The 14,453-nt window shown below is 44.3% G+C and overlaps 1 protein-coding gene across 3 annotated transcripts in view; it reads left to right on the forward strand.

The window, feature by feature from the left end:
- The first annotated feature begins 4,265 nt into the window (after nt 1-4,265).
- The window catches only part of PECAM1 (platelet and endothelial cell adhesion molecule 1), a 38,338-nt gene continuing 28,150 nt past the window's right edge, over nt 4,266-14,453 (forward strand). The window contains exons 1-6 of one of the 3 annotated variants that reach the window (XM_069951742.1): nt 4,266-4,483; nt 4,577-4,603; nt 7,979-8,272; nt 8,388-8,675; nt 13,071-13,343; nt 13,656-13,934. In XM_069951742.1, coding sequence (XP_069807843.1) covers nt 4,450-4,483; nt 4,577-4,603; nt 7,979-8,272; nt 8,388-8,675; nt 13,071-13,343; nt 13,656-13,934 — 1,195 coding nt within the window. In that variant the 5' untranslated portion in view covers nt 4,266-4,449. The remainder of the gene's footprint in view (nt 4,484-4,576; nt 4,604-7,978; nt 8,273-8,387; nt 8,676-13,070; nt 13,344-13,655; nt 13,935-14,453) is intronic. The other 2 variants (XM_069951740.1, XM_069951741.1) reach the window with 2 other exon arrangements.

The following is a 14,453-nucleotide window of genomic DNA, read 5'->3' on the forward strand; positions in this document are numbered from 1 at the left end:
GACATGATCCAATGTGCCAGCACTGTCGATATGGCTGAGGCGGGCAGTACCAGAGTACAGTGGTCAAACTCAAGAGCCATTCAGTTCTGCCTGGCACCACCACTTCCACATTTTCTCATTTGTTGCCACTGGGAATGAGAAGGAGTCAGTCGGGAGGTTAACAGTGTAAAGCTGGAGCTCATCCCAGCACAATAGATCAGTAAATGCAGCATAAAGACCCTAAGGCCCAAGTATGGAACCTCACTGCCCCCCACCTATTTACAGGTCATTGGTCTCTATTTGTCTTTCTCATCCCGTGTACTTTACCTCCTCAGCCTCTGTATCCTCCTCCCATATCCTCCTACTCAGCCTCTTTATTCTCCTCTGTGCCCTCCTTCTATATCCTCCTTCTCAGCCTGTGTCCTCCTTCCTTATCCTCCTTCTCAGCCTCTGTGTCCTCCTCCCATATGCTCTTTCTCAGCCTCTGTGTCCTCCTCCCATATCCTCCTTCTCAGCCTCTGTGTCCTCCTCCCTTATCCTCCTTCTCAGCCTCTGTGTCCTCCTCCCATATCCTCCTTCTCAGCCTGTGTTCTCCTCCCTTATCCTCCTTCTCAGCCTCTGTGTCCTCCTCCCATATCCTTTCTCAGCCTGTGTCCTCCTTCCATATCCTCCTTCTCAGCCTCTGTGTCCTCCTTCCTTATCCTCCTTCTCAGACTGTGTCCTCCTCCCTTATCCTCCTTCTCAGCCTATGTGTCCTCCTCCCTTATCCTCTTTCTCAGCCTATGTGTTCTCCCATATCCTCCTCCTCAGCCTGTGTCCTTAACCCATATCCTTCGTTTCAGCCTCTGTGTCCTCCCATATCCTCCTTCTCAGCCTCTGTGTCCTCCTCCCTTATCCTCCTTCTCAGCCTGTGTCCTCCTCCCTTATCCTCCTTCTCAGCCTCTGTGTCCTCCTCCCTTATCCTCCTTCTCAGCCTCTGTGTCCTCCTCCCTTATCCTCCTTCTCAGCCTGTGTCCTCCTCCCTTATCCTCCTTCTCAGCCTCTGTGTCCTCCTCCCTTATCCTCCTTCTCAGCCTGTGTCCTCCTCCCTTATCCTCCTTCTCAGCCTCTGTGTCCTCCTCCCTTATCCTCCTTCGTTTCAGCCTGTGTCCTCCTCCCATATCCTCCTTCTAAGCCTCTGTGTCCTCCTCCCATATCCTCCTTCTCAGCCTGTGTCGTCCTCCCTTATCCTCCTTCTCAGCCTCTGTGTCCTCCTCCCTTATCCTCCTTCTCAGCCTCTGTGTCCTCCTCCCATATCCTCCTTCTCAGCCTGTGTCGTCCTCCCTTATCCTCCTTCTCAGCCTCTGTGTCCTCCTCCCTTATCCTTTCTCAACCTGTGTGTCCTCCTCCCTTATCCTCCTTCTCAGACTGTGTCCTCCTCCCTTATCCTCCTTCTCAGCCTGTGTCCTCCTCCCTTATCCTCCTTCTCAGCCTCTGTGTCCTCCTCCCATATCCTCCTTCTCAGCCTCTGTGTCCTCCTCCCATATCCTCCTTCTCAGACTCTGTGTCCTCCTCCCTTATCCTCCTTCTCAGACTGTGTCCTCCTCCCTTATCCTCCTTCTCAGCCTCTGTGTCCTCCTCCCTTATCCTCCTTCTCAGCCTCTGTGTCCTCCTCCCATATCCTCCTTCTCAGCCTCTGTGTCCTCCTCCCTTATCCTCCTTCTCAGCCTCTGTGTCGTCCTCCCTTATCCTCCTTCTCAGCCTCTGTGTCCTCCTCCCTTATCCTCCTTCTCAGCCTCTGTGTCCTCCTCCCTTATCCTCCTTCTCAGCCTGTGTCGTCCTCCCTTATCCTCCTTCTCAGCCTATGTGTCCTCCTCCCTTATCCTCCTGCAGCACACCGGGGTGCGTGGGAAGAGAGTGAGGGGGATGAGAAGAGGATGATGGTGATGGTAGTCTCTCCTGAGTGTGGCGCTGAGCTCCTCTGTGAGGGGATGTACTGAGGGCTGCAGGGGCAGAGTGTGCTATACCTGCAGGATGGCTTCTCAGCCTCTGTGTCCTCCTTAGGGCCCTACTGCACAGTCCGATTAAGAATGTAAACAAGCGCTGATCTGCACTCGTTTACTAAAGGCCGTATTCCACGAAACGATTATCGTTCATAAACTCGCTCCAACGACCGCTCGTTAACGATAACAAAACGATTTGTCTAGCGAACGATAACACATAACACACGTGGTAACGTGAATATATATATGAAGTGTAACCATACGACACACCTACTTTTTCTAAACCTTTTTACGAATGACAAAGATTTCTAATTTTACGAACCGATTAGCGAATTATCTTTCAAAGACCAACGATTTTTTTTCAACATGCTGAAAAACTATTTTGAATGACAATATAACAATTTCGCCTTTGTCGTTCGCTCGTTTACACCAATTCCACAAAGTGATTATCGTTAACGAGCGGTCTTTGGAGCGAGTTTATGAACGATAACCGTTCCGTTGAATAGGGCCTTAAGCCTATTACACGGCTCAACTTTCATGTAGCAAAGGCTGTACATATATATCATTAGCGATGTCCGTGAATGATTATTGCAGCCCCAGACCACGATCCAATGTGTCATGGCTGACAGTGGTCAAACTGAACAGCAGTTGAGTTCTGCCTGGCACCACCGCTTCCACCCTTTCTCATTTGTTGCCACTGGGAGTGAGAAGGAGTCAGTCAGATTTCTCAAGGAAATGGTGTAAAGTCGGAGCTCATCCCAACACAAAAGATCAGTAAATGCAGCATAAGGACCCTGAGGCCTAAGTCTGGAACCTCACTGCTCCCCCACCTCTTTACAGGTTATTGGTCTCTCATTCTCTTTCTCATCCCGTGTACTTCACCTTGTTTCCTTTTTTCTCGGCCTCCTCCTCAGCCTCTGTGCCCTCTTCCTCAGCTTCTGTGTCCTTTGTACCCTCTTCCTATATGCTCCTCCTCAGCCATCTCAGGGGAGATGCCTAACATAGATGTTGTCTATTGGGGATCGGGAAGTACCTGTAGGGGGATGCTTACATCGAAAATACTGCATACTTTGTGGCTTACTACTGGGGATGCCTACCTACAGGGTTGTGTGTGTGTGTGTGGGGGGGGGGGTTGGAATACCTACATGGAGGACATTGCCTATTGGGGGCTACCTGTAAAAGGAGGTCTAACTTCTATATGGATTCACAGTGGAGTCCAGACTGCTATATGGGGTCACATAGAAGGCCAGACTACTATATGGAGGCACAGAGTGGCCTGACTACTACATGATGGCAAAGACGATCTTCTGTATGGAGGAACAGAGCAGGCTCGCCGTTCACTCTTCACTGTTAGTTAACCCCCCTTCCTTCATCCTCAACCTGTCTGATTAAAAAAAGTACTCACCTGGGTTCAGGGCTTCAGTCCATCTCCTTCCTCTCCCTGCTGCTTTGTGAGCTCATGAGAGGGAGCTGCCTCTTGTGGCTGAACGCAGAATGCCGCCTGCAGCTCCAGAGGCCTTTCAATCACAGCCCCGCATTTAATGGCGATTGCTTATCCAAAAAGGAACAGCAAGATTGGGGATGTCCCGCCGGAGGAAGGTATGTTATCAGTCACCTGTGTGGATCTGGCCTGTGTCCTATAAGGGTCCAGGGGTTATTCTGGAGGACTTAGCCCAGCAACCCTCACCTCCTTCTGTATCCAAAGCCATAACCCCTCCGCAGATGGAGCTCAGGAACCACAACCTCTCCCCACACCGACTTACTCCAGTCTAATAAGTCATATCCATACCCCCTGTGTGATATCACTGTAATAATATGGGATCACAGGCCTGACCCCTGTATGACATCACTGATATAATAAAATAATGTGATTAGACGTGCGATCCACACACCTTATACTACAAGAAGTTATTCATCTATTACTGCTGACAACCAGCCTGTAAATCATATGTGTGAGGTAGTCACAGCCCCGCCCTCTTTATGGCATGACACTGTCAGTAATAAATGTGATGTTTGACATCTTACCTCAGGTCACTAGCTGCATTTACCTTATTGAGGTCTTAAGCTCCTGAAATCTCAGTAAACAGTTCTTTGCACTTCTGTAGATTTCGAGCTCTAGGTGGCGCTCACACCTCCCCTATTTGTTGGCCAGGGATGTCAATCATCTCCCAGCGGTCCAGCCGCAGTAATAATATTACCACATTGTTTATGAACACATCTTAAGGACTAAAGCAGGAAGAGTCCGGGCAGGAAGAGTGTAGTTTCCACTGTTTCCTGCGGCTCTGCCTGCGAGCAGAGATATTCACCGACTCACCGACTGTGTTCACAAACTTTCCACTGGGGGATACGATTATCCAGTTCTTACTGAGCGCCGCGCTCACAACACCTAAATCTACAGAGGAACCAACACGTCCCATCAGCTGCCATCCACCCGACTTGTTTTTCTTCCCGGATTCTGGGTGTTTTTCTCGTTTTTTCCAATGTCAGGATGTTTTTACCTATAGTTGTGACCGTGCTAGGATGTAAGTGCTGAGAGTTCTTATTATCACCGCTCATTGTGGTCCTGATTTTTCTCTGAAAAATAATGTTTTTTTTTCTCTCTCGTCTTGTTCCAGTGTGGTCCGTCGGGGGACAGGCGAGCGGTAAGTTCCCACATTTTTGGCATAGACTGGGTGGTAAGGTGGTGCAGTGTCCTATGTGGTTTAAGCATAGTGTGCCATTCATAGAGGTTCTAATAATTCTGCTGATACAACCAACAATCTCCTAACATATTAATAGGCACCATTCATGCAGAGGCTTCATTTGGGGCAGGAGCGTGTCAATAGATAACAGTGTACTTTGTGACCAATTTCTACTGCGTGTCTATACAGTGGCACTGTAACTATATCGAGGAATACGCCACATGTATAAATCTGACAGGAGGAGCAGCTGAGATGTGAACAGAGATAGAAGTGTGAGTCATAAAAGGACTTGGAGAGGATTGGGGTGGGGATATGGCGGAATGATGGTGCCACCCACGGTTGTCACGCGAGTTGTTATATGGTTTGGACAATAAGATTTGATTGTGGAAGATATTGGATAGAAGAGATGTTGACAGAGATGGGTAAATGTTGGGTTGAAAAGATGGAAAGTTGGGGGGATTGATGGAGGTTTTTGGGTTGAGGAGAGGTGGATATTATTGGAATAAATACGTAAGAAAGAGATTGATTGTGTTCCCTAAAATGTGGTGTTGAAGAGATATTGATATTGCCAACTATGATGTCGGGTTAAAAATATGTGGAAGGTGTTGGTTAAGATGAGGGGTTAAGAAGATGAAGATGGTGTTGACCAAGAGTTTGGGTTGGAGAGATGTGGATGATGTTAGTCAGGGAGATGTTAATAGCACTGGTAGATATTGGGCCTAGACCTGGATGGTGTCAACCAAGCTGCTGGGTCAAGGAGATGGAACAGATGTTGGCTAAGATGTTGGGTTGAGGAAATTAGCACAAAGTTGATTAAGTTGTGTTTGGTTAAGAAGAAGTGGATAATATTGGATAGCAAGGGGGATTGAGAAGAAGGTGAGAAGATGCTGGGTTTATGAAACATGGATGGTTAGCTGCTGTAAGCCCTAGAGGAAGTTGTGTGGTTCTTTCCAACTCTCTGATGTCACCATGTCAGGAATTGTCCAGAGCAAGAGAACAGAAAGGTTCCTAATACAAACAATGGTGGCAGCAGGGAGTGCCCCTTTAAGATGTTGGGAATGTTTAGAAGGACATTCCCAAGGAGTTCCTGGGATTCTTGAAAAAGGAAATGTCTGTAGAAATCTGTTTGTGAGAAGATGATAATGTAGTCTGGAAGGGAAAAGATTAGTGGGATAAGGAGAGGTTGTCGGTGAGTCGTTGTAAGGTTCGGGTAAACAGAAGCATTAACATTGTGATTAATGGATGGTGACACTTCTGATGTGGAGAGAAGATGCTGATAAAAGATATTGGATAGAAGAGATTTTGGGGTGAGAAGATAGGCTGGGGAAGATTGATGGAGGATATTGGTTAGCTGGGATTTTGATGTTATTGGTTCAAATTGAGAAAAGGCCATATTATATGGGCCAATTATCAACCAGGCAGAATCCAAGGATACAAACGAGTGGTGATCGATAAGATTGGGGCTTGTTTGCAGTGTCTTTGGAAGGCACATTGAATCACACAGCCGATGCCGCACAAATAATCGCTGTAGTGTTTGTATGGCCATTAACATCAATTCTTAGCGGCTGCACGTCTCCTGCCTCTGTCTCCAGAGAGATGTTGGCTGATAACAAAGATGGATCAAAAGATCCAAACAGCCAATGATCAGGAGTTTTCCCACCTATTGGCTGATCACTGGTACTTTTACACAAGCCGATTAACAAGCCAAATAAGTGTTTGTAGGAACACTCCTTGCCAATAATTGGCCCATGTAAAAGGACCTTCACACAACTGTTCAGGTTAAAAAAAAAAATTCCAATGTGTGAATACGGCCTAAGGAACATAGAAAAATCCAACAAGGTGTGAGCACCTGTGGACAGTGTTGTCTCAAATGTTAGGTATTTGTTGAGTATTTGTGGATGATGTTAGGTAGGATTCTGTATTAAAAAAGGTAGATTATGTCAGGTAAGATATTGCGTTGAGAAGATGTGGCCGGTAATGGCCAAGATGTTGGGTTGAGGAGATTTGAGTAATGTCGGGTAGGATGCTGTATCAAAAAGATATAGATGAAGTCAGCTAAGATACAAAATTGATAGGATAATGATGGTGTTAGATAAGGGCCGTATTACACGGCCCGTTTAGCTCAGTATGCAAGCGCCAATCTGCTAGATCAGTGCTCGCATACAGAACAAACTAAATGGCTTGATGATCATGCAGCAAAGGCTTCACAGGCATTGTTAGCGTTGTCCGGGCTATATACTTACCTCTGCATGCAAACCCGGTGTCCTCTTCCCACTCACCACAGCCGCCACTGAAGCTTCAGAACCCGTCTGTGCAGTGACAGGCTACTCAGCCAATCATTGGCCTATACGGGACAGCACCATGGCCAGTGATTGGATAAGTGGCCTGTCACTTTAGAGACAGCTTCAGAAGTTTCTACGGTGGCTTCTGTGAGCTGGAGAGTGTGGGTAAAAGGCAGCAGGACACCTGGGGAGTGTGGACAGGTAAGTATAATGTTTATTACTTTCTCTACAGCCATCAGCTGCGCATTGCTATTACATGTAAAAATGTGCAGCGTCAGACAATGATTTTTAAACTTGCTAAAAGACAATGATCAGTCAAAGATTGGCTCTTCGGCAGCTCGTTTTTTTTATTACTTGGAGCGATATCTGCGCAAATCGACTTGATTCTACAGATATCGCTCTACGTAATAGGGCACTAAGATGCTAGGGTGAGAAGATGTGGACAGTGTTGGCTTTAGGAGACATGGACAGTGTGGAGTACAGACTAACCTACTTAATCAAGTTTTCTGCCTTTGTCTCCATGCGAGAGACTGAGGGTAGATGCGGCTTAATTATGCAGTGTAGATAGTAGAATAATGCGGTAGAGATGACACAGAGGATGAGTTCATCTATTGTTCTAGTTCTGACTGTCTACACACCCCTTGCTGCCTGGAAATAGTAAAATTCCACTGAATTTCTTCTGAACATCATGTACCCAGTAACAGATAGGTGTGGACAGGTGGTGAGATAAAAAAATAGGTTCCACAGGCTCACATGTATAATGATCCTCCCAGTCCCATTATCCTCCGCTCCAATAACAATGTGACTTATATCCTGGGCTACTGGGATTGTGGGCAATACATCAACCTCCATTAGACATAACTGGACTATTGAAGTCTGTAGTGATATTGCCAACACAGTATAAAAGTATAAAAATAGGACGAGCTAGACCACAGAGGTTCATAGACGGTCTCAGGATGGGTTGACGGTGTTTAGGAACAGTTTTCCCTCTAGTGACAAGTTCCTCTTTCCATCTTCTCATTCACAAATTTATATTTTCCCACTTTCCATTAAGACTTTACAATCAACACTATTGAGCTAAAGGTTCTGCCGAGCACCAAACTGAAGATCGGGGACAGACTGGAACTGCAATGTGTTGTTCAGGTCGCCAAGACCACTGACTTAGAACTGAACAGCACATTCACCTTTTATATGGAAGACGTCAATGTGTACACAAACAGCTCCACCGGAGACAAAGTGTCCTACATCGTCCCAAAGGCCAGGGGGTCCCATACTGGAAAATACAGGTGTGATGTGTCTGTGGAGGGCAGGAGGAAAAGAAGTGATGAAGTTGGAATTGAGGTGACCGGTGAGTACAGGGAACCGCTCAGGGTGCACATTATGATACTAGTGTAAACTGTTTCCTTTACGATCCTAGTGATCCTGAAGAAGATCCAATAGTGAAGTTGTGTGTTCTTTTTCAGGGCTTTCTAGTCCTCTCATTAATGTTTCCAAGATTCAGACCAGTGAGGGAGAAGATGTGACTGTGAGATGCGAGGCTGAGGAGGAATGGACATACAAGGTCTTCACATTCTACAAGATCAACCATAAAGGAGAAGAAAAGAAAGACAAACGCACAGTGGAGAGTCATGGGGAAGCCAATTTTATGGTCAGAGAAGGAGATGAAATTCTACAATTTAAGTGTGAAGTCTATCTCCTCGTTACAAGAGAAACTTCCCCGCAAAGCTCAATGAGGACTGTCACTGTGGTGGGTAAGTATGTCTAGTGAATTGTCCCGGTAGGTATGATACCTCTCCTGGGGGTCTATTGACTTTTCCCAGTAGGTGCATTATTTTACATTTGGAAACATCGAACTGCAGTTTTCAGTGTTTGGATCACTTATCTAGTAAAGCTAAATCATTTTCCATATTACTGACACCTCCAGGAATATCAACCCAATTGCACACTTTTGTGTCATCAGCAAATGGAAAAAGCTACCGAACCTTCTCTTATATCACTATCCTTACCTACCAAACCTTCTTCTATGTGACTATCCTTACCTACCAACCCTTCTCCTATGTCACTCTCCTTACCTACCAAACCTTCTTCTATGTCACTATCCTTACCTACCAACCCTTCTCCTATGTCACTATCCTTACCTACCAAACCTTCTCCTATATCACTATCCTTACCTACCAACCCTTCTCCTATGTCACTATCCTTACCTACCAAACCTTCTCCTATGTCACTATCCTTACCTACCAACCCTTCTCCTATGTCACTATCCTTACCTACCAAACCTTCTTCTATGTCACTATCCTTACCTACCAACCCTTCTCCTATGTCACTATCCTTACCTACCAAACCTTCTTCTATGTGACTATCCTTACCTACCAACCCTTCTCCTATGTCACTATCCTTACCTACCAACCCTTCTCCTATGTCACTATCCTTACCTACCAAACCTTCTCCTATGTCACTATCCTTACCTACCAAACCTTCTTCTATGTGACTATCCTTACCTACCAAACCTTCTCCTATGTCACTATCCTTATCTACCAAACCTTCTTCTATGTGACTATCCTTACCTACCAAACCTTCTCCTGTGTCACTATCCTTACCTACAAGAGATGGGCGAGCCTCGAGCATGCTCGAGTCCATCCGAACCCGATCGTTCGGCATTTGATTAGCGGTGGCTGCTGAAGTTGGATAAAGCTCTAAGGTTGTCTGTAAAACATGAATACAGCCAATGACTATATCCATGTTCTCTACATAGCCTTAGGGCTTTATCCAAGTTCAGCAGCCACCGCTAATAAAATGGCAAACGATTGGGTTTGGATGGACTCACTAACTTCTCTATCACCTCTTTTTGGGGAACTGTATCCAATGCTTTGCTGAAGTCCAGATAGGCGATATCCACGGCACCACCTTTATCTAGCACTTTTGTGACATAATCAAAGAATTTAATGAAATTAGTCGGACATGATCTGCCCTCAGTAAAGCCATGGTTTAGAACCATAAAATTGTTAATTTTTAGGTGATAAATTATGTTTAATCATTTTTACTACAGATGTCAGGTAACTGGTCTTTAGTCACCGGCCTCTTCTCTACTACAGATGTCAGGTAACTGGTCTTTAGTCACCGCCCTCTTCTCTACTACAGATGTCAGGTAACTGATCTGTAGTCACCGGCCTCTTCTTTATTTCAAATGTCAGGTAACTGGCCTGTAGTCACCGCCCTCTTCTCTACTACAGATGTCAGGTAACTGGTCTGTAGTCACCGGCCTCTTCTTTATTTCAAGTGTCAGGTAACTGGTCTGTAGTCACCGCCCTCTTCTCTACTACAGATGTCAGGTAACTGGTCTGTAGTCACCAGCCTCTTCTCTAATACAGATGTCAGGTAACTGGTCTGTACTCACCGCCCTCTTCTCTACTACAGATGTCAGGTAACTGGTCTGTAGTCACCAGCCTCTTCTCTAATACAGATGTCAGGTAACTGGTCTGTAGTCACTGGCCTCTTCTTTATTACAAATGTCAGGTAACTGGTATGTAGTCACCAGCCTCCTCTCTACTACAGATGTCAGGTAACTCCTCTGGAGTCACCAGCCTCTTCTCCACTACAGATGTGAGGTAACTGGTCTTTAGTCACCAGCCTCTTCTCTACTACAGATGTCAGGTAACTGGTATATAGTCACTGGCCTCTTCTCTATTACAGATGTCAGGTTACTGGTCTGTAGTCCCGGCCTCTTCTCTTCTACAGATGTCAGGTAACTGGTCTGTAGTCACCGGCCTCTTCTCTATTACAGATGTCAGGTAACTGGTCTGTAGTCATCATCCTTTTCTCTGCTACAAATGTCAGGTAACTGGACTGTAGTCACCAGCCTTTTGTCTACTACCCTCCTTGTGGATGGGTATAACATTGGCCATTCTCCAATCACCAGGAACATCTCCTATTAGAAGGGGTTGGGTATACAGATCTGTCAGGGGAGCAGCAATCACAGATCAGAGTTCTTTAAGAACACTGGGGTGGTGATCCCTATTCAACTTTAAAAAGGCAAGTTCCTCTTAAAAAAAAAAGAAAAAAAAGGGACTGAACCCATAGAACTGGAGCCAATGCTGTGTCCAACCATACTGTGATTGTAAACACTGTGCAGCAGCAGTAGCTATTCACATGGTCAGCGACCGCCTAATCTCTGTTAATAAATGTATGGTCCCCATTACTTATCTTCTTCTTCTTCCTGCCACTTATATATCTGAAGAAGGTTTTATTCCCCTCTGACACAAGATTTTGCCAATTCTTCCTCTTTTGAGGCTTTAGCAGTATACATAATCTATATATACTTCCTACAGGATGACTTTTTTCCCTTCACTATAACCCTTACATTTCTTGTAAACCACAGTGGTTTCTTTTTCCTTTTTTTTTTTATTATTATAAATAATTTCTCATACATGGTAAATCTAGTAGCCTTTAATATGTAGCCTTCATGACCGAGGTCATTGGTGCAATTAAAAACATTTTTTAAAAGTTTTAAAACTTAAAACCTATATAGCCGCATGGCTGATGTGAAGGGGTTAAATAAGTTTCAAATCTGTCTTTCTAAAATCCACTATTTTGGTTGCGGTATGGGATTATAGGGTGTAGTATAGGATTATGGGGTGCAGTATAGGATTATAGGTTGTAGTATAGGATTATAGGGTATAGTACAGGATAATGGGGAGCAGTATGGGATTATAGGGTGTCATATAGGATTATGGGGTGTAGTATAGGATTATAGGGTGTAGTATAAAATTATAGGGTGCAGTATAGGATTATATGTTGTAGTATAGGATTATGGGGTGTAGTATAGGATTATGGGGTGCAGTATAGGATTATATGTTGTAGTATAGGATTATGGGGTGTCGTATAGGATTATATGTTGTAGTATAGGATTACAGGGTGTAGTGTAGTATGTACTATAGTATTGTATTGTATGTAGTATAGTATTGAATTGTAGGGTGTAGAATAGTATTATAGGGTGTATTTTAGGATTATAGGGTTCAGTATAGGATTATGGGGAGTATTAAGGGGTGCAGTATAGGATTATAGGGTGTAGTATAGGATTATAGGGTGCAGTATAGGATAATGGGGAGGATAATGGGGTGCAGTATAGGATTATAGGGTGTAGTATGGGATTATGGGGTGCAGTATAGGATTACGGGGTGCAGTATAGGATTATGGGGTGCAGTATAGGATTACGGGGTGCAGTAGAGGATTACGGGGTGCAGTATAGGATAATGGGGTGTATTATAGGATTATGGGGTGTAGTATAGGATTATAGGGTGTAGTATAGGATTATAGGGTGCAGTATAGGACTATAGGGTGTAGTATAGGATTATAGGGTGCAGTATAGGATTATAGGGTGTAGTATAGGATTATGGGGTATAGTATAGGATTATAGGGTGCAGTATAGGATTATAGGGTGTAGTATAGGATTATGGGGTATAGTATAGGATTATGGGGTATAGTATAGGATTATAGGGTGCAGTATAGGATTATAGGGTGTAGTATAGGATTATAGGGTGTAGTATAGGATTATGGGGTATAGTATAGGATTATAGGGTGCAGTATAGGATTATAGGGTGTAGTATAGGATTATGGGGTATAGTATAGGATTATGGGGTATAGTATAGGATTATGGGGTATAGTATAGGATTATAGGGTGCAGTATAGGATTATAGGGTGCAGTATAGGATTATAGGGTGTAGTATAGGATTATGGGGTATAGTATAGGATTATAGGGTGCAGTATAGGATTATAGGGTGTAGTAAACACCGGTGGTCACTGGAACCTACATTTTCTTCCACTCTCCACACCCGATCCCCATTAGTAAATACTTAAAGAGGTTGTCTGGGAAAAAAAAAAAATCCTCTATCCACAGGGGAAATGGATAGGGGAAAAGTAAATTTTTCCTGGACATTCTCTTTATTCTAGAATGTTCTCCGGGTTGGTGAGCTCACAAGCTGGTTTAGAGATGCCTGTGAAGCCCTTCCTTACTTTTGCATGTAAGTGCAGAAGGGATATCCCAATTACCATCCGCCATGTTGAAGTCCCCCATAACTACAATCTCACTTTACTGACATTTGGTAAGTTGCCGCTGTCTACCAAATTACTGCTCCCATTCTTCACAGCTCAGTTCTCTAAGCCGAGGATCGAGGTTTTGCCTTCGCTCAACTTCACCGAAGGACAAAACATGTCGGTGAGATGTTCTGTTCAGATGGCTCCTAAACACTCAGAGGACATGAAGCTGACACTGCAAAAGGAAGGCAACATAATAGACAGCTCCACCACCAGCACACTGTCCTACTATCGCGTGGCCACAGTGAATGACATGGGAAACTACACCTGTAAGGTGGAGAGTATAAGAACCTCAAAGTCCAGCAGTTCCACCATAACCATAATCGGTGAGTGCCAGCTCCGGGTGCTGCTCAGCACATTCATGCATCACATCATCCCTCACTGTCCATAATCATCCATAGTGCTGCTCTAATCATGACTCCAGTCACCTCCAGAGCTGAACTCACTATTCTGCTCTTACATCATGCCTTATCCTCCAGAGCTGCACTCACTATTCTGCTGTTACTTTATGTCTCATGCTTCAGAGCTGCACTCACTATTCTGCTGTTACATCACGTCTTATTCTCCAGTCACCACTACTGAGTGGTAGATTTTTCTAATTTATTTTCTCTCTCTGGGACAATAAATGTAATTTTCAGAACTTTTCTCAAGACCCAAACTAACACTGCAGAGAGGGAGTAAGAACCAATTCATCCAGGAGGAAGAGACCATAGTCCTGCAGTGTTTGGTGGAAGGCCTCGCCCCAAAAGATGCCAACAATCTGGATTATAAGTTCCTGGGAGCAGGTAGAATATTCACAAGAAAAGGAGGCAGGTTTTACATGACAGCGGCCGAGCGGTATAGCGGATCCTATGTGTGTGAAGTCACTATATCCAACATCACAAAGCAGAGCGAACCCCTGGATGTACAGATCTATGGTGAGTACTCACATTTACCTACATTACAGTACTCACATTTACCTACATTACAGTACTCACATTTACTTACATTTACTTACATTACAGTACTCACAGTACTCACATTTACTTACATTTACTTACATTACAGTACTCACAGTACTCACATTTACTTACATTTACTTACATTACAGTACTCACAGTACTCACATTTACTTACATTTACCTACATTACAGTACTCACATTTACCTACATTACAGTACTCACATCTACTTACATTACAGTACTCACAGTACTCACATTTAGCTACATTACAGTACTCACAGTACTCACATTTACTTACATTTACCTACATTACAGTACTCACAGTACTCACATTTACTTACATTACAGTACTCACAGTACTTACATTTACTTACATTACAGTACTCACAGTACTCACATTTACTTACATTACAGTACTCACAGTACTCACATTTACTTACATTTACCTACATTACAGTACTCACATTTACTTACATTAGAGTACTCACAGTACT

This window comes from Dendropsophus ebraccatus, chromosome 14 (assembly GCF_027789765.1).
Source record: "Dendropsophus ebraccatus isolate aDenEbr1 chromosome 14, aDenEbr1.pat, whole genome shotgun sequence".
Taxonomy (NCBI): domain Eukaryota; kingdom Metazoa; phylum Chordata; class Amphibia; order Anura; family Hylidae; genus Dendropsophus; species Dendropsophus ebraccatus.